Source organism: Oratosquilla oratoria, chromosome 23 (assembly GCF_046742065.1).
Source record: "Oratosquilla oratoria isolate Oo_2021 chromosome 23, ASM4674206v1, whole genome shotgun sequence".
NCBI classification, from domain to species: Eukaryota; Metazoa; Arthropoda; class Malacostraca; order Stomatopoda; family Squillidae; genus Oratosquilla; species Oratosquilla oratoria.
The window spans coordinates 39,780,761-39,803,174 of record NC_134799.1 but is presented as its reverse complement, the minus strand read 5'-3'; the positions used below and the strand labels follow the sequence as shown (position 1 = coordinate 39,803,174).

Genomic DNA, 22,414 nt, shown 5'->3' with positions numbered 1-22,414 from the left:
AGAGAAAATAAAGAAATAGACAAACAAATTAATTTATCAAATAATAGGTAAATAAATAAAAGTGGCAACTTTTTCATGCTTATCTGGGTTTCGTGTGTTGGGTGATTGTTAAGTGAGCTGCGAGCAGTAGTTGCGACAGCTCTGTGAACGGATTAAGGTCAGTACCTTTAATTGTAACCCTAATCACCCTAACCTCTACATAAGAATCACCCTAAACCAACCAAAGCCACCCTAATTAATACGAGATTAATAGATTATTCACTGTCAGTCTGTCAGTATTCACGGCATACATACCGTATACGTCACTAAGTCAGGTTCCATCACATACAAAACTAGCGACCACCACATCGTTGTAAGCTACCCTGAATAAAAGTCACGTCTTACAGAAAATATACTCTCCCTTAGACAAAATCGCACTACAACATGTAAGGTTATCCAAACGCCATAGAATGCTCATCCAACAATATTTACAACAGGTGGGAGGGGCGGGGCTGACAAACTAATAATAATGAAAAAATAGGCCAAAGAAGCCCTGAATATTTTACCGTAATCGAAATTTTTTTGCGTTAGAATAAACAAAATATTGAATATTTTCCCCTACTCTTTCTGCAAGAGAGACATTAATACAAAATATAAAAGCTGTTGAATTATTTCGCAAGACAATAGCTAAAATGTCTACATGAAAAAATGAATAATTTTGATTCAAAATATCTACTCTTTTTAACCCATGATCAGTTGATTTGCTGTTTTGGCAAAGGTGGATTGGTGAAGGGAGGCCTCATTAAGAAATTTGCCACGGGGCGGCAATTAGGTATGTAAAGGATTTAGTCCAGTCACCCTAAACCACATTTAAGACACCTTGTGTCACATTAACCCACACCATATCTCACCAAGTCACCTCACGGAGTACAAAACCACAGCCCGAAGTATGTTTCACTATCACAAACTCGTTTAACACCATTTGAAGCAGAGGATGGTGTCGTCTTTATCTCACCATACGCAGATCGGTCATATATGCATTGTAAGCTCTCATCCGGGAGGGTAAGAGCTGTCAATCACGAGTACAACATTTGACCTAAGACCTTGATGGATCTCTATCATTTTTAACACAATTTGAATTAAATATTCCTATCGATATTTGTCTCCTGAAAAAGTCAAGCTAACTACAGTTTCTCTGCAGTTGTTCTCCGTGCTCGGGACCTCAGAGGCAATATGGAGACTAGCTTACAGGGCAAAGTGGCACTTGTAACAGGTAAGTGGACAATTTCCTAAGTGCACTATCACACTGGTACAAGTGAATGAGAAAATAAGTTTTAACATAAAGACTAAAGACTAAAAAGGAGTAGTCTAAGAAAAGTAAACACAAGAGAATTAGAATTACTATTGTCACATTTATTTGTGAATAAGGACGCAATGATAAGGTTATCGTCAGATAAACAAGCGATTGGGAGTTAGAATATCTAAACCTAATAGAATCGTGGATGGAAGAGCGAAAAGAGAAAGGTGTCTGGAAGAGGAGCGAAAAGGTTCAGGGGAAGAAGAGAAGAAAGTAGAGAAGAAAAGAGAAACTGTGGAGGGGAAAAGGGGGAGGGAGGAGAAAATTGAAAGAGTGGAGGAGGAAGTAGGTGGAGTGAGGAGGGAAGACATTGGATGAGGGAAGAAAGGAAGTTCTTTTAACACATACACACGCACGCATACACTTACACACACACACACACACACACACACACACACACACACACACACACACACACACACACACACACACACACACACACACACACACACACACACACACACACACACACACACACACACACACACACACACACACACACACACACACACACACACACACACACACACACACACACACACACAAGTGATTATCAAGGTAACATCTACATATTGACTAACTTATCAAAGAAAGGATATTACTGTAAGGTTAAAAAGGGAACCCGGGTCTATGCATTCGGCCGATGCCTGTTGCATGGTTCCTGAATTGGCAAAATTCACTGATAATCTGGATATACCAAAAACACGATTTATCTTTCGTGCCCCTTGAGCGTCTTATCTTATTGATATCAGTTGCAGGTGACAACGGTGATTGGGCCCTCCTCTGTACGAAGTGTGGGGCTGTTTCCATGTCACCGGATTTTGGGAAGAGGAGGAGAGCAGTCACTGATTTTCACCTCTCCTTATGTCAAAAAGATGGAGGAAATACATAGTTTATAAATCAATATCTTGGGTTCAGTCCGGAGACCGAATCCCAGCCCCTGAGGGTTGTACTGGCCACTGGGCCATAACCAAGATAAGAATGGGGAAGTAATGACCTTATTTCATCGTCCTCATAACAACAACACCCGTTGAAATATCATCTCCTTTGTAGTGTTACCCCAAGGACACACTTCCCTTTGTAATGACTTTGTTGGATATATTGTCTGTACTATTTTATATAAAGGATCACATGAATATCGACAGCGGACAATTTGGACCATAGCGAGGTTGGATGCAGAAATAAGTCAATGAATATACACAAGCAGGTAAGTAAACGGGGAAACAACCCTAAGATACTTATCATCTTTGAGTCGTACTGTATCAAGGAAATTCTCTGTGGGTTTGTTTACGAACTATTCTCCCTCACTTTTCAAGAAAGATAATCAATACTAGGCATGCATACTAATAGGATGCTGGATAAGGTTTTCAAGAAAAAAAAAAATAAAGATATTTTTTACATGGAATGCATACTATGGGGCTGTCGGAGAACGTTTTAAGCGAAACCTATTTTGTGGCCCACGAAGAAAGGTTCAGGGCAGTGAGGGGGAAAAACTCTCCTCCCCCTGTTGCCTTGTGTGTGTGTGGAAGGGGGAGGTTTGAACCAATAGGTGGGTAGAGTGTAAGGTATCCATTTGGTACCCAGGGAACACCGGGGAACTTGGTACCAGACGCTTGATCCGTCATTTATTTATTTATTTGTTTATTTATCTATAATATATGTTTTTGTTAACATGTTATATATCAGCTCTCGAGTACCATCTAAGATTAATTTTCTGTCACAGGTGGTGGCAGCGGCATAGGAAGAGCAGTCTGCCAGCAGCTGGCACAAGAAGGAGTTTGGGTTGTTGTTGCTGACATCAACTTGGCTGGCGCTGAGGAGACTCTTGCAATGCTTAAGAGTGAGTGCCTATCAGAGCTCTCGTTCAGGAGAGAAGCAACTGTCGATCAAGAGCCTAGCATGTGACCAAAGACCATTTTGAACCATACACAGACACGCGCGCGCACACATATGCATTCATTCATATATACATATATATACATGCATTCACACACACAGACATAAACACACACATGCACAGACATGCACGCACACATACACATATAAGTACACACACACACACACACACACACACACACACACACACACACACACACACACACACACACACACACACACACACACACACACACACATATATACATAAAATCAGTAGTCACCCTTGCAAAGTTTTCTTGTCTCTTCACAATCTGTTCAGTCTCTCTCTCCCACACTTTCATCTAGCGGCGTCCAGTCAGTAACACACACTCTCCATTTCCTATACTCTTTAATGGTTACTTTTATTGCCTCTGCAAACTTTTCAATTGCATTTTTATGGCCTGTGCAATATTTTCAAATGCGTTTTTCATTATTATTACTATTATCACTTTTCTTGTAAGATAATTCTCCATGCAGGCCCGAAGAACCATCTGGCGATACACATGGACGTCGCAAACAAGGAATCGGTGACGAAGGGCATCGCCTCCGTAAAGCAGGTCCTCGGGGGTCCCCCGTCCCTCCTCGCCCACTGCGCAGGCGTCGTCCACATCATCCCTTTGGTCGACTTCCCGGAGGAGGCGTTCGACAGGATAATTAACGTTAATCTTAAGGTGATTAACGAGAATTAACCTCCTTAATGGATGAAGTGGAGCCTTGTGTTTTATTCCGGCGAACGTTAGATGTTTTTTGTTCTGTGATGTGGCATTCTATCATCAAAGAGTACGAAATATGTCACCGTGGCGGGAGGAAAGAATGAGTGACGATGAGTTACTTAGGCAAAGCTTGCTGGACAGATCTTTCGGTCCCTTACGAGGTCGGAGGGAAGAAAAAGAAATAAGTAAACCAAAGTAAATGCAAAAAGAAACAAAAACGAAAATAAAACAAGCAAAGACTTAAGTAAAACAAAGAATAATTCGGAAGAAATAAAATACAGTAAAAGAAATGCAAGGGGAAATATTTTAAGAAACAAAGCATTGTAAACATGAAATGAGAAAAAATATATATCTTTTTTCAATCGACGTGTTTCAACGTGTCCGCCATATCTTATTCCGTAGGGGACCTTCCTGGTAACACAGGCGGTGGCTCAGGCCCTGAGGGAAGCCCAGGTCAAGCAAGGGTCATTGGTCTCCATCTCCAGTCTCGGTGCCTACGCTCCTGAAACCACCTTTGGTCCTTACTCGGCTTCGAAGGCCGGAATGATTGCTCTGGTGAAGTCGTTTGCAAAGGAACTGGCAAGGTGAGCAAACCAGGTCTTCAATAGAAATTTTTATCATTATTATCTTTATTATTATCATCATCATAATTATTATTATTATTATTATTATTATTATTATTATTATTATTATTATTATTATTATTATTATTATTATTATTATTATTATTATTATTATTATTATTATTATTATTATTTTTATTATTATTATTATTATTATTATTATTATTATTATTATTATTATTATTATTATTTTTATTATCAATTGGACAATTTCCTACCCTAGCATTAAGGTCTCCCAGTACTATTACATTGACATTTCTCCCTAAATCCTCTATGCACTCATTTAAATCTATCCAAAAGGCCTCTCTTTCTTCTACACTCTTCTCACTGCCAGGCCCATATGCACTTACAAAGACCCACATCTCCTTTCCCAGTTTCACCTTCATCCACATTATCCTTGAGGAAACCTCCTTCCACTCCACTACACGTTTACCTATCTCTTCACTCACTAGAATAGCCACCCCTTCCCTCCCTCGCCCACTCTTCACTCCTGATAACCTCCCACTTACACTCCCAAACTTACACTCACCCTTCCCTTTCAACTTAGTTTCACTCAAAGCCAACACATCCATCTTTCTTCTCACAAACATACTACCTATCTCTTCCCTTTTACTCTCATCTGTACCACATCCACGCACATTAAAAGACCCAAACCTTACGGTGCTGGTCGGAAAACTCCCAGACCCTCTTATGCCTTTACTTTTTCGTTTAGGAATGTCCCCTGTGGGGCTACAAGGAGAAGGATGCCTAGTCCCACTTCCCGTCCCTTTCTTCTCGCCTCTTACGATCCAAGTGGAAATACTTGTTCCAGGAAAGAATCATAGTGGAGAGTTGATGGTGGAAATGTGTCTAGAAAGAGAGTTGATGATAGCAAATACAGTGTTTCGGAAGAAAGTCAAGCATAAGTACACATGGGAGAGGGTGGTGGATGGAAGGGTGGTAGACAGAGCGTTGATGGATTATGTAGTGGTAAATAGGACTGTGATAGGAAGAGTTAAGGATGTACATGTGCTAAGGGGAGAGGGTGGTGGAATATCAGATCATTTTTTGGTGGAAGGTAAGTTGAGAGTGGAGGATAGATGGAGAAAGAGGAAAGGGACAAAAGGTAGGGAGGTGCTTAGAGTGAACTCTTTAAATGAAAAGGAAAAGGAGAAGGAGTACAAGAAGCTGAAGGAGGAGTGGGAGGGTGTGAAGGATAGTGTAGAGCTAGGTGTGGAGGAGGAATGGGGATGGTTCAAGGAGGGAGTCACAAAGTGTGCAAGGATGGTGTGTGGAACAAGAAGAACAGGAGGAAATAGAAGGAAGGGTAGTGAATAGTGGAATGAGGAAACAAAGAAGGTTGTAGAAGAGAAGAAGCGAGCTTTCACAGATTGGTTACAAAATAGGACGAGGGAGTCATATGAGAGGTATAAAGAAAATAAAAGAGAAGTAAAGCAAAAGGTAAAGGAGGCAAAGAGGAGAGCAGATGTGAAGTGGGGTAAGAGTATGACAGAAATTTTGAAAGTAATAAAAAGATGTTTTGGAAAGAAATTAAGAGAGGAAGAGGAGGCGAATCAAGTAGAGAAGAAAAGGTAAAAGGTGCAGATGGAGAGATGATAATGGAAGAGAAGGCAGTAAGGGGAAGATGGGCAGAATATTTTAGGGAGTTGCTAAATGTGAAGGAGGATAGGGAGGGAAAGATAGTTGCAGTGGGAAATGCTAAGAAAATGACCGTGATGAGTGAGGAAATGGAGGAGAAATAAGGAAGGATGAAGTGAAGGCAGTTGTAAAGATGATGAAAGCAGGTAAGGCACCTGGTCTGGATGGATGCCATGCAGAATGTCTAAAAAAAGGAGGTACAGTGATAGTGGACTGGCTGGTGAGGTTATCTAATGTTTCAGAGGGATTAGCTTGTTGAGTGTAGTTGGGAAGGCTTATGGGAGGATCTTGATTGAGAGGATTAGGAGAGGAACAGAGGGAGTAATTGGTGAGGAACAGTATGGATTTAGGACGGGTAGAGGTTGTGTAGATCAGATCTTTGTGGTAAGACAAATATGTGAGAAAGCTATAGGAAAGGGGAAGCATGTTTTTTGGTCTTTTATGGATCTGGAAAAGGCTTACGATAGGGTAGACAGAAAGGCACTGTGGAAGATTATGCAGATATATGGGATAGGAGGAAAGCTTTTGGGAGCTGTCAAGAGTTTTTATGAGAGTAGTAGAGCTTGTGTCAGGATTAGAAATGGAGAGAGTGAGTGGTTTGAGGTAAAGGTGGGACTTCGTCAAGGATGCGTTATGTCGCCCTGGCTGTTCAACTTATACATGGATGGGGTAGTGCGAGAGGTAAATACAAGGGTAGTGGGTCAGGGATTGGAGATGGTTAAAGAAAATGGAGAAAAATGGGAGGTGAGCCAGCTGTTGTTTGCTTACGACACTGCGCTTGTGGCAGGATCGGAGGAGGGACTGAGGAAGTTGGTGACAGAGTTTGGGAGAGTATGTGATAGAAGAAAGCTAAAGATAAATGTGGGTAAAAGTAAGGTGATGAGATGTACAAGGGGTGAAAGTGGCAGTAGACTGGAAGTGAGCATTAAGGGAGAGCGACTGGAGGAAGTGGATAGTTTAGATACTTGGGTGCAAATGTGGCAGGAAAAGGTGGAGTGAAGGTGGAGGTAGAATGTAGATTGAGAGAAGCGAGTAAATGCCTTGGTGGATTGAAGAGTGTAATGAGGAATAGACATTTGGGAATGAATGCTAAGAGGAGACTGTATGAAGGAGTGATTGTGCCAACAGCACTGTATGGGGCAGAAACATGGAACATAAGAGAGGAAGAGAGAAGGAGTTTGAATGTGTTTGAGATGAAGTGTCTGAGAAGTATGATGGGGGTTACTAGGCTAGATAGAGTGAGAAATGAGGAGGTGAGGAGGAGAACGGGGGTGGAAAGGGAGTTGGGAGATAGGGTTGATGAAAGAGTATTAGGATGGTTTGGACACATGGAAAGAATGAGTGAAGAAAGACTAGTAAAAGAGGTATGGAAGGCAGATGTGGAGGGAGTGAACATGAGGGGACGTCCTAGGATGAGGTGGATGGATGGGGTGAAGGGGGCTTTGGGGAAGAGGGGAATGTCTGTTGAGGAAGGACGGGAGAGGACAGAAGACAGGGGTGAATGGAGAATGGTTGTATATGGATGATGTGATGCATGAGGTGGAATGGGCGGGGGGATGGGGGTGAGGTAGTATGTGTGAGCAAAATTTAACGCAGCCCGAAGGGATTTCTCCCCGTCTTCTCCTTTTGTGCATGGGGGGGGGGGGCGGAGAGGGGGGTCGCCGATTTAATGAAGCGGCCTTGCTGTGGATGTGCTGTGTCTTGCGACAGCACTGTATGGGGCAGAAACTTGGAGCATAAGAGAGGAAGAGAAAAGGAGTTTGAATGTGTTTGAGATGAAGTGTCTGAGAAGTATGATGGGGGTTACTAGGCTAGATAGAGTGAGAAATGAGGAGGTGAGGAGAAGAACGGGGGTGGAAAGGGAGTTGGGAGATAGGGTTGATGAAAGGGTATTAGGATGGTTTGGACGCATGGAAAGAATGAGTGAAGAAAGACTAGTAAAAGAGGTATGGAAGGCAGATGTGGAGGGAGTGAACATGAGGGGACGTCCTAGGATGAGGTGGATGGATGGGGTGAAGGGGGCTTTGGGGAAGAGGGGAATGTCTGTTGAGGAAGGACGGGAGAGGACAGAAAACAGGGGTGAATGGAGAATTGTTGTATATGGATGATGTTGTGATGCATGAGGTGGAATGGACGGGGGGATGGGGGGTGAGGTAGTATGTGTGAGCAAAATTTGACGCAGCCCGAAGGGATTTCTCCCCGTCCTCTCCTTTTATGCATGGGGGGACGGAGAGGGGGGTCGCCGATTTAATGAAGCGGCCTTGCTGTGGATGTGCTGTGTCTTGCGACACTGCTTCTGACCCAGGGCAAGGTACAGGGATGACCCGTCATCCATGAGGTGCTAAGATAAGAGGGAAGGTGGAGGGGTGTGGAGTGTATTCAGGGATGGAATGGGTGGGAATGATTTTGTGCCTTTTCCTTTTTGGCTACCCCCCTTGTAAGGGGGAAAAAGCCTTGGTATATGTATGTATGTATGTATGTATGTATGTATGTATGTATGTATGTATGTATGTATGTATGTATTATTATTATTATTATTATTATTATTATTATTATTATTATTATTATTATTATTATTATTATTATAATTATTATTATTATCATTATTATCATTACAAAGGATTACAAAGGCGGAGCATGCCGACAGGAGACCTTTTGGTCCATATCTAGGTCGGATGTGAAAAAAATCATAATAACATTAAAACAACAAATAAAAAAATGATAATGTGAATAACAAATAAAGTACATAAATAAATGCATAGGTATAGTTAAATAATAAACAAACAGGTAAATAGTAAATAATAATAAATTGACATATAACTAATAATAAATGAAAATCAGACAGACAAATGATAACAAAACAAAAACAAATAATATAAAATAAATTATAATCATTACAGCATCTTGCTTAGGTGTTTATCTAAATGATTCTTAAAGCTTTGAACTGAACTACATTGCACTACCTGTGCAGGAAGTTTATTCCATTCATTAACTACATGGTTGGCAAAGTTGTTTCTACCTACTTCCAAATTGAATCTATCTCCGGACAGTTTGAGACCATTGTTTCTTGTCTGATTCTCATTCAATGTGAAAATTTTGTCACTTTTGATGTTGTCAATTCCCTTTAAAATCTTAAAGACCTGTATCAAGTCATCTCTGAGTCTACGTTTTTTTTTAGGGAAAACAGATTCATATGTTTTAATCGATTTTCGTATGATTTATTTTTGATATTTGGAATTACTTTTGTGGCTCACCGTTGTACTTTTTCCAGTCTGTCAATGTCTTTAATGAGATTCGGTGACCATACGGAAACAGCATATTCCAAATGTGGACGAACTAACGATTTATATAGTTTGTTAGTGAGTGATGGACTTTTGAAATCAAAAGATCGTGCAATCAGTCCTAGAATCTTATTGGCTTTCTCAGAGGCTGAAATACACTGCTTAGATGATTTGAGGTCGTTACTGATAATTACGCCGAGATCTTTTTCACTATCCACTTTTGTTAACGAATTTCCAAATAACTTGTAATCGTACTTACTGTTATTTTTACGTATGTGCATTACCTTGCATTTACTTGTGTTAAATTTCATTAGCCACTTTTCAGACCATTGCTGTAATTGATCTAAATCTTCTTGAATATCTAATTGGTTTAAGTGATCATTTGCCACTCCGCACAGTTTTGTATCATCAGCAAATTTGGAAACAGTAGATTTTAGTCCATGGTCTATATCATTTATATATACTATGAATAGAAGTGGTTCAAGAACGGAACCCTGAGGAACTCCACTTGTAACATTTTTCCATCTAGAAGTTTTTCCATTTAAAACAACTCTCTGTTTTCGACCATTCAACCAATTACTAGTCCAACCTAATAGGCTACCACTTATTCCGTGTAAAGCTAATTTAGTAAGCAGTTTTTCGTGTGGGACGATATCAAAAGCTTTTGCAAAGTCTAGATATATTAAATCTATATCGTTCCTTTTGTCATAATTCGAGATAACTGTGTTGTAGAATTCGAGTAAGTTAGTCACGCAAGGACGTTTCCGTCTGAAATCATGATGGCTATCATTTATCAAACGGTTACTTTCTAAATGATGTTCGATAGCATCTCTGATGATAGTTTCCATTATTTTTCCTACGATTGAAGTAATTTATTTGGCTTCTTTTTGTCACCTTTTTTGAATATGGGAGTAACGTTAGCTAGCTTCCATTCTCTTGGGACATCTCCGGATATGATGGATTTCTTGAAAATAATTTCTAATAGAACAACAAACTAATTTTTCATTTCCTTTAAGATTCTTGGATGCCAACCGTCAGGCCCTGGTGTTTTATTAACTTTGAGTTTATCTATACACCTTTTAATTTTTTCTTTTGTTATATTTACCGTAGTGAGTAAATCATTATCATTATCATCATTATCATCATTGTCATCATTATCATGATCATTATTATCATTATCATTATCATCATTATCACCATTATCACCATTATCATCATTATCATCATTATCATCAGTATCATCAGTATCATCATTATTATCATTAATCATTATCATTATTATCATTATTATCATCATTATCATTATCATCATTATCATGATTATCATTAATCATTATCATTATTATCATTATTATCATCATTATCATTATCATCATTATAATCATTACAATCATTACAATCATTACAATCATTACAATCATTACAATCATTATCATCATTATCATCATTATCATCATTATCATCATTATCATAATTATCATAATTATCATCATTATCATCATTATCATCATTATCATCATCATTATCATCATTATCATCATTATTATCATCATTATCATCATTATCATTATTATCATTATTATTTTCATTATTTCCCTCTTCCTTTTTTCTGTTTCCTTTTTCCTCCTCTTTTTTTATTTTTCTCCCTTGTGTTATTCTTTGTTTTCCTCTTCTGCTTTGACTTCTTTTTTGTCTTTTTCTTCTTCCTCCTTTTCTTCTTCCAGCGGTTTGCCTCCCCGACTTCGAGAATGTTTTGACTTTGTGGTTCTCTTTCATACATTTCACGAGTCATGACAACTCATAACAATATGCCAAAGAAGGTTAGAATACGTTAGGTTATATTAGCTTACTCAACCCAACACTCGAAGCACGTAGAGCACAAATGACGGTTTTTAACCACAGCCACTCAGCGCCTCCGGGTGTAGGATCTTCACTAACTCCGACTTTCACACTTGAGAGTGAGGGGATCCGGGTCAACGCTGTCCTTCCGGGTCTGACGGACACGCCCATTGTGTCGAAGGAGGTCATGGAGGAGTTGAAACTACGTTTTGTACCCCAGATCCCTCTCGGTAGGGTGGGACGCCCCGAAGGTAAGGAAGGTTCCTCAGGTGACCGTACAACGTCGCCGATCACTCATGAGCGTTTCCATCCTTGGGGATTACTCCGAAGAGGTAGTGGATTGAGAGGTTTAAGAGTGGTAGCTGAAAGGGAGAGTAGAAGATAAGATTTGGCAGAACTCTTATCCTCTTCGGTGCAATGATGTCTTCGTAGGTCTCATGAGGCGAGGCTGGGTCCAGGAAGATGCCTGCCTCGGCGTCTTAATCATATATATTTTTTCTAGTACACGAGTGACCCCCGGATTCTGTGAACTGGTTTGATCACGTTTCCTGTGTTTTTATCATTACTCAGAGTAAAAGAGAACGAGTAATATAATAGTGACTTTGTATTTTATAGTTCAAGTAGTATGATGCATCGTACATATGGCAGTCGATGCTGCGCGCGAGAATTTGACTCGTACTGAAGTGGGTGGAGCATTCTCCAATCATAAAAGAGTGCCGCGTGACTCTGGGCCAAAGGTGCAATGCTGCCGGAGCTCACCGTATCGGAATTATTTATTCTCTTTATATCCTTTTTACTCACCTGAACGCTTTTAATGGCAAAATTGATATCTCGTTTTTTATGGCAAAAATAATTTCTCGAAAAAGGAAATTGCCCACAGTACAGAGAACCATGATAGGGATGACAGGCTCATGTCAGGTCCTCGAGAGCTATGGCACCTAATGAATTGGCACCACAACCTTGACAAGGCATCACTAAAGTCGCCTAAAGTAACAACTAACTTGTGTAGTTCATATCACTAAAGTCGCCTAAAGTAACAACTAACTTGTGTAGTTCATACGTCATACGGGGTCAAAGTGAAAATAATAACAGCAACAAAAACCGCAACAGCAACAGCAGCAGCAATAACAGCAAAATCAGAACAACTGATTTGTCTGTTTTCGCCTACATCAATTACCTTTCCCTTGCAATTACACATCAATCTTCGAAAAAAAAAAGGGAGGAATAAAAGAGCTAAATTCTAGACACCTCTTCATACGCCAATTCCCATTCTTTTATCTCATTTCTCCCCGTTTTCTTCGTCCCGCAGAGATCGCCGAGTTGGTCGTCTTTCTGTTGTCGGACCGGAGCAGTTACATGACTGGAGCTGAAGTTCGGATTGGTGGTGGATACTCGATGTAAAGGATTTCGTCAACAAATCCTTTAATCCCCCAAGTCCAAGTCTTACTCCTCACCTGAATGAAATCGTCTAGTGCCAAAGATGACGGAGAACATAAAGCGTGTCACTGATTTGCAAAGAATGCGATGTTGTTCCCTTATAGGGCAGTCACACCAGAGCCCGTCTTCACCACGTCCTGCCAAAATTGCCAGGACGTGGTGAGGACCGGCTTGGATGCAGTGGGGACCGATACGCTGTACGCAGTGATGGCTCATTGTGAACTGTAAGGAGGGCATGGACGTGGACCAGTTTTGATTCTGCTCAAAACTGACGTAGCGAGAGCGTACAAGATTTAGAACGGGGTGGTGATTGTCTGTTGACGTAGTAAGGACCGCCTCTGGTGTGACTGCACCTTTACTGCAAGGGTACTCACATCTTGTTCGCGAGTGCTTTTGTACTCTCTGAAGGTCTGGCCAGCATTTGATATATAATTATATATCAAATGCTGGCCAGATGATTAAAAAAACTATAGACGTCTGTAGGCCATAAATGCAACGGCCTAGTTACTTAATCAAAAAAGCAGAATCACCATTATATTACCTTCACATATCATTCAAGTCAAGCTATAGTAATGTCTGTCTATATACCCAAAGCTTTTTCACCCTCATAATGTGGGTAGCCAAGTCAAAGGTGCGTAACTACTCCCACCCATTTCACTTCCATCCACCACCCTTTCCTCCCTTTCATCTTAGCTCCTCATGGATGACAGGTCATCCCTGTATCCCACCCACTGCCCTGGGTCTGAAACAATGTAGCAAGACACAGAAAAGTGAGAGGTGACCCAGTTGTTGTTTGTTGGTGACAATGCGATTGTGGCAGGGTCAGAGAGGGGATTAAGGAAGTTAGTGAGAGGCTGGAGGAAGTGGCTATCTTTAGGTATTTGGGGTAGCATGTGGCAAGAAAGGGAGGAGTGGAGGTGGAGGTAAATTGAAGATTAAGAAAAACAAGTAGATACCTGAGGCAATTAAAAAGTATCATGGTAAATAGATATCTGAGAATGGATGCTTAGAGGATATTTTATAAAGGTGTGATTGTACCGACGGCTTTGTATGGGGCAGAGACATGGAATTTAAGAGAGGAAAAGTTTGAATGTGTATGAGATGAAATGTCTGAGAAGTATCGTGTGGTATAGGTTACTAGGTTGGATAAAGAAACGAGGAGGTGAGGAAGAGAGCGGGAGTGAAAAAGGAAATGCCAGATAGAGCTAATGAAAGTATTGGGGTGGTTTGTACACATGTAAAGAATGGGTGAAGAAAAATTAGATAAAGAGGAGAGGGAGGTAGAGGTGGATGGAATGAACTTGAGGGGACGACCGAAGATGAGATGGATAGATAGGGTGAAGAGGGCGTTGACAAAGAGGGGAATGTCTATTGAGTAAGGAAGCGAGAGGGCAGGAGATAGGGATGAGTGGAGAGTAGCTGTGTATAGATGATTCTGTTATGCAAGGGAGGGGCAGCGGGTGTGGGGGGTAGGGTGTACTTATGGACGGATGAGGGAATGGAGAGGGGGATCACTGATTAAGTGAAGCAGCAGTGGATATACTGTGTCTTGTAATTTAAATATCCAAAATTATTTCTACCAGAAAAATATATCAAATATACATTATTTCTCTTTTTTATCATTATTGTTGTTTGTTTTTATCTAAAACTCTCCAGAAGACATTCTATTCCGGAGACGTACTGGTCTGAAGACATTTTCGAGATGCAATTTATTTATGAATAGGAAAGCTTGTTGGCGAGGACATTTTGGTTGGATACTGTACACTTTATTTAAAAAAATGCTGTTCATGCATAATCTTACTGATAGACAACTAGGGTGGCTGGTCTGAAAAACAAATGTATAAATTGTTCGTAAATAATGTGGGTGCTACCAAGAAGCAGGCCGACCCGGTTAAGGTGTACCTCCGTCTGATTGCCTTCAACATGCATTTCTGAGCCTGTAATAGCCTACAGGCTAAGATATGCCTTTGTATATAGTTTTTTGTCTTATATTACCTGTTTGTATGTAATTAGGCGATAAATTGCTCAAATATAATCTAAGGTGTCTTAACTTCCATTTTATGACTTAATAATGATGGGGTGGATAAGGTTATCATATATGTTGATTTCAGAAAAAAAAAGAAAAAAAAAAAAAAAAAAAAAAAAAGGGTTGATGTTCCCCACACTCCCCGGTCGGTGTTCCCCTATGGTAGGGGACCTCAACCGAGGTCCCCCAAAAATTAAGTGCAAAATATGACGCTTATTTTCTGAGTTGAGAATTTATGAATATATCATGTGTGGGCCATGTTGTGTAGTTTGTTTTGGGCACAGTATGCACTCTCTCAGGTACAAAAATTATTATTACGTAGTTTTTTTCTACTAATAGGTCGATGTTCCCTCACCTCACCCTACATCAGTACATGGCAAAAAGCAGTATTACTGTGACAGAAGTATATTCAACACATCATTGAGGGTAAATATTTAAAAGGGTCATCTATATATACAAAATTAAGGTCAGCCCTCTCTGTCATCTGCATTTACAAAGTTCACGTCAGCCCTCCCAAAGCGTCATCTACATTTACAAATTTCCCCTCACGCCACCTAAAGTCGATGGGTGCCCTGCCTTCTTTATAGGGGGTTTTACACGGTCAATCATGTTGGCCAACACGTTTGACAACATGATGTTTGAGAATATGTTTGAACATGTGAAAGGGGTAAACATGTTGGACCAACGTGTTGGACGGATGTCTGATCTGGCCTGACTTTTGTGGGCGGAGCTTGCTCGTTCATGTCCATGCATGAACGTCTGAACACGCATCAGTCTCCAACTGTCATACATACGCAAATCTCGCGGAGGTAACATATATATAGCAGCTCCTTCCGTAACAGACTTGCCGATTATTTTCAACGTGTGCCGTTAAGGACAAGGAAAGGGAAATTATGGTGGATTTCATTGACATATATAGGAATCATATAGCATTGTGGAAGGTGAAATCGAAAGAATGGAGTGACCAAACCCAGAAGTTCTAAATATGTTGATTCGTCCATGCGCATATAATTTCGCCAATCATCTGGGTGTAATTTCGGCTCCTTCATTAAGTTGGTATGAGAAATGTGGTCCCTTTTCAGTAACCAGTCCTTTGTCCACTTTGAACGCTTCCTTTTCTTTTCGTTCAGGGCAATCATTATCCCAATTGCCATCACCTCGTCTTGAGTAAGGGACATGTTGCCCCCTTCTCCTCTTGGCATCGACTGAGGTTGTCTGTCTGTTTGGTCTGAACGTGTAACAACTCTTCAAACATGTTGTGTTGGAGGTTTGATGAGCGAGTTGACCAACACGTTTGATTATGTAAAACCACCTTATATCTCGTCTGAGCACTGCCGCTCACAGCAGCACGGCGTGCACACCAATTGATTCTATGAACGAACTTTTCCGCTCCGCCGCAAGATTGAGTTTCGGATAAATGAAAGCCTCATAAATCCAAAAAATAACAAAAAGAGAAAATAGAAAAAAAACAGACAATTGAAAAACAATAATTAATTAACTAATAGATGAATAAATAAAAATGGCAACTCTATCCGGCTTATCTGGGTTTCGTGTGTTCGGTGATGGTGAGTGAGCAGTAGTTGAGCGGCAGCTCCGTGGACGATTAAGGTCAGTCCCTTTAATTGTAACTCTAATCATCCTAACCTCTACATGAAAATCACCCTAACCCCTACATAAGAATCACCCTAAACCAACCAAAACCACCCTAGTTCATACGAGATTATTCACTGTCGGTATTCATGGTATACAAACCGTATGCGTCACAAGTTAGGTTTCATCACACACAGAACTAGCGAACACCTCATCTTTGTAAGCTACCTTCAATAATAGTTACATTTTATAGTAAAGATACTCTACCTCTGACAAAATCGCACTACATGTAAGATTATCCATGCGCCATAAAACACTCATCCAACAACGTCCACAGCAGGGTCCTCACATGAAGGAGGGGGGGGGGCGGGTGTCATGCCCAGGGGGCTCTCAATTCTAGTCTGCACTTGCCACCTCAAGGCTGACAAAGCCTGAAACGAGTTGTAGGGACAAGGTATGGGAAGTTTTTCATAATGGGGAGTCAGAACACACTATTGAGATTGCCGTGATATGGTTCCCTTGGGCACATTTGTAATGAGCACTATCGTACTCTGCGCCGACGGCTGGTAGTGTTCTCGTCGGAATGTACCCGTAAGATCAAAAGATCGCCGAGGTGTATTTACCCTTATGCACCCTTGGGGTGTTCAGTGCAAACAGCTGGTACTCTTCCTTATAGAAGCTAGCATATCTATAGCCAATTTCATGACTGATCTATGTTTATTAGTTATAGGGCAGGATAGATAAGATAGGGGAGAGGGAGGGAGTGGGGGATTTGGGAGTTTAGTGTAAGGAAAGAATGAAATGGAAGGAAGTTAGAGATAAGATAGATGTGGGGCAGACCCACTTGCTCGGTTATTTGATGTTTATTTATATTATAGAGGGCAGGGTAGATAAGATGGGGGAGAGGATGGGAGGGGAGATTTTGGGGTTTAGTGGAAGGAAAGAGTGAAAGGGAGGGAAGTAAGAGTTATGATAGATGTGGGGCAGACCCACTTGCTCGGTTAGTGTATAGTCGTTAAGACTTTTTGACGATGTCGATGATAGTATATACAAAAATGGTGCCGAAATTCTGGATTCCTTGTGTTAAGTATGTAATCATTTAAAATATTTTTACAATACATATATATCCTTGTTACAAAATACAAAGGGATATTATTTATTTAATTTACAAAATAAATGAAGTTACTATAGTGAATGTTATTATTTATATTAATATGAATTAATCGAACACATGTTCTAAGTGGCTATAGTTTTGTACAGTGCTTGGCGGTCACGAGTCTTACAGGGGTAACTACACGTGTTGACTAGAACACTACAATCTAAAGGGTTGACTCGTCCTTTCAATCATCTTGCAACAGTTACCCAAAGGACACACGTCCCTTTCTACTGACTTTGTTGTATATATTTTGTGTAATATATATAATATACGCAATATATGCAATATATATTATAGGCAATATATGCAATATACGTAATATAGGCAATATATACATTATACGTAATATACGCAATATATGCAATATACACAATATACGTAATATACGCAATATACGCAATGTACGCAATGTATGCAATATATACAACATACGCAACATATGCAATATATATAATACGCAATATATGCAAAATATACAATATACGCAATATATGCTATATATAGTATACGCAATATATGCAATATATATGATATACGCAATATATGCAATATATGCAATATATAAAATATACGTAATGTATAGAATATATGCAATATATGCAATATATATAATATACGCAATATATGCAATATAAATATGCAATATACATATTGCATTATACGCAATATACGCTATATACGAAATATACGTATAATATACGCAAAATATGCAATATATAATATACGCAATATATGCAATATATGTATATATATATACGCATACGTAATATACGCAATATATGCAATATACGTCATATGCAATAGATATGATATACGCAATATACGCAATATACATAATATACGCAATATACGCAAATATATAATACACATGTGCAATATATATAATATACGCAATATATGCAATATACATAATATACGCAATATATGCAATATATATAATATACGCAATATATGCAATATATATAATATACGCAATATATGCAATATACGATATATACGCAATATATGCAATATACGTAATATACGCAATATATGCAATATAATTATATAGTATACGCAATATATATAATATAAGAAATATACGCATTATACAATATACGCAATATACGCAGTATATGCAATATATAACATATACGCAAAATATGCAATATATATATTATACGCAATATATGCAATATAAAATATACGCAATACATGCAATATATATATTATAAGCAATATACGTAATATATATATAATATACGCAATATATGCAATGTATATAACATATGTAATGTATGTAATATATATAATATACGCAATATATGCAATATATATAATATACTTAATATTCAATATATCTAATATACGCAATATATGCAATATAAATATGCAATATATATATATATATATATATATATTACAATATATGCAATATTATACGCAATATATGCAACATATATAATATGCGCAATAAATATATATATAATATACGCAATATATGCAATATATATAATATACAGAATGTATGCAATACTGTATATATAATATACGCAATATATGCAATATATATAATAATCGCAATATATGTAATATATATAATACGCAATGTCTATATGTGCAATATATATAATGTATATAATATATATAATATCTATATCTATAATATCTATATAATATCTATAATATACGCAATATACGCAATATCCGTAATGTGCACAACATGCGCAATATGCACAACAAACGCAATATGCGCACTATATGCAATATATGCAATATACGCAATATATGCAATATATACCATATACACAATATACGCAGTATAAACAATATACGCAATATACGCAATACACGCAATATATGTAATATACGCAATATACGTAATATACGCAATATATGCAATATACATAATATATGTAATATATATAATATACGTAATATATGCAATACATAATATACGCAATATATGCAATATATATAATATACGCAATATATACAATATACACAATATACGTAATATATAAGATATACACAATATATGCAATATATATAATATACGCAATACATGCAATATATATAATATACACAATATATGCAATATATGATATATGCAATATATGCAATATATATATCATAAGCAATATATGCAATAGGCTGTATATATTACACTCAATATATGATATATATATATAATATACGCAATATATGCAATATATATAATATACGCTACATATGCAATATATAATATACGCAATATATGCAATATATATATTATACGCAATATATACAATATAAATATGCAATATATATACATACATATATATATATATATATATATATATATATATATATATATACATATATATATATGTATATATATATATATACATATATATATATATATATATATATATTCCAATATATGCAATATACGTAATATACGCAATATACATAATATACGCAATATATATAATATACGCAATATATGCAATATACGTAATATACGCAATATATGCAATATATATACGCAATATATGCAATATATATACGCAATATATGCAATATACGTAATATACGCAATATATGCAATATAAGTAATATACGCAATATATGCAATATGAATATGCAATATATATATTGCAATATATGCAATAATATACGCAATATATGCAATACATATAAACGAAATATATGCCATATATATAATATACGCAATATATGTAATATATATAATATACGCAATATATATAGTATACGCAATATATGCAATATAAATAATATACGCAATATATGTAATATATATATAATACGCAATATATATAACATATCAAATATTTATAATATATATATATCTGTATCTATATCTATAATATATATATATATTATCTATAATATACGCAATATACGTAATATACGCAATATCAACAATATGCGCAATATGCGTAATATGCGCAATATACGCAATATGCGCTATATATGCAATATACGTAATATACGCAATATATGCAATATATATAATATACGCATTATGCGCAATATAAGCAATATACGCAATATACGAAATATATGCAATATACGCAATATATGCAAAATATGATATACGCAATATATGCAATATATATAATATATGCAATATGTGCAATATATATAATATACGCAATATATGCAATATATATAATATACGCAATATATGCAATATATATAATATACGCAATATATGCAATATATATAATATACGCAATATATATAATATACGCAATATACGTAATATATATATACGCAATATGTGGAATATATATAATACACGCAATATATGCAATATATATAATACACGTAATATATGGAATATATATGATATACGTAATATATGCAAGATATACTATACGCAACATATGCAATATATATAAGCAATATATGCAATATGTATAATATACGCACTATATGCAATATACATATAGGCAATATATGCAATATATATAATATACGTTATATATGCAATATATAATATACGCAATATATGTAATATATGCAATATATAATATACGCAATATATGCAATATATATGATATACGCAATAAATGTAATATATACAATACGCAGTATATATAATATATGCAATTTATATAATATATATATATCTATAATATCTATAACTATAATATAGGCAATATACGCTATATACGCAATATGCTCAATTTGCGCAATATGCGCAATATACGTAATATGCGCAATATATGCAATATACACAACATGCGCAATATATATAATATACGCAATATATACAAGATATATATTATAAGCAATATATGAAATATATATAACATATGCAATATATGCAATATATATAATATACGCAATATATTGCGTATAATATATATAATATACGCAATATATGCAATATACGTAATATAGGCAATATATGCAATATACGTAATATACGCAATATATACAATATAAGTACTATACACAATATAAGCAATATATATGATATATATGCAATATAATATATGCAATATATATAACATACGCAATATATGCAATATCTATAATATACGCAATATATGCTATATAATATACGCAATATATGCAATATATATACGCAATATATGCAATATATATATTATACGCAATATATACAATATAAATATGCAATATAATATACGCAATATATATATAATATATATAATATACGCAATATATATATATATATATATATATATATATATATTACACGCAATATTTGCAATATATGCAATATATATACTATACGCAATATACTCAATGTAAATATGCAATATATTGCGTATATTATATATATTGCATATATTGCGTATATTATTGCATATATTGCAATATATATATATATATATATGTATAATACACACACACACACACACACACACACACACACACACACACATATATATATATATATATATATACATATATATATATATATATAAATATATATATATATATATATATATATATATATATATATTTTTACATTGTATATATTGTGTATATTATATATATTGCATATATTGTATATTTTGTATATATTGCAATATATATACTTATATATATATATATATATATATATATATATATATTGCGTATATTATATATATTACATATATTTCATATATTATATATATTGCATATATTGCGTATATTATATATTGCATATATTGCGTATATTATATATATTCCATAAATTGAGTATATAATATATATTGCATATATTATATATATTGCATATATTGCGTATATTATACATTGCATGTATTGCGTATAGTATATGCATTGCGTAAATTGCGTGTTATATATATTGCGTATATTGCGTATATTATATATATTGCATGTATTATATATTGCG

General features: G+C 36.4%; 1 protein-coding gene across 3 annotated transcripts; it reads left to right on the top strand.

Moving 5' to 3' along the window:
* Positions 1-100: 100 nt before the first annotated feature.
* Positions 101-14,819, top strand: LOC143038087 (estradiol 17-beta-dehydrogenase 8-like). 3 transcript variants are annotated; one of them, XM_076207021.1, is made up of 7 exons: positions 101-157; positions 1,181-1,252; positions 3,060-3,176; positions 3,731-3,924; positions 4,369-4,550; positions 11,468-11,598; positions 12,657-14,819. In XM_076207021.1, the coding sequence occupies exons 2-7, from the start codon at positions 1,213-1,215 to the stop codon at positions 12,746-12,748; spliced, it is 756 nt and encodes a 251-aa protein (XP_076063136.1). In that variant the 5' UTR covers positions 101-157; positions 1,181-1,212; the 3' UTR covers positions 12,749-14,819. The 3 variants fall into 3 exon arrangements, with proteins under 3 accessions (XP_076063136.1, XP_076063137.1, XP_076063138.1); XM_076207022.1 differs by lacking the exon at positions 101-157 and adding an exon at positions 2,482-2,543; XM_076207023.1 differs by lacking the exon at positions 101-157 and adding an exon at positions 2,462-2,543 and having other exon boundaries at positions 1,183-1,252.
* The last annotated feature ends 7,595 nt before the right edge of the window (positions 14,820-22,414 follow it).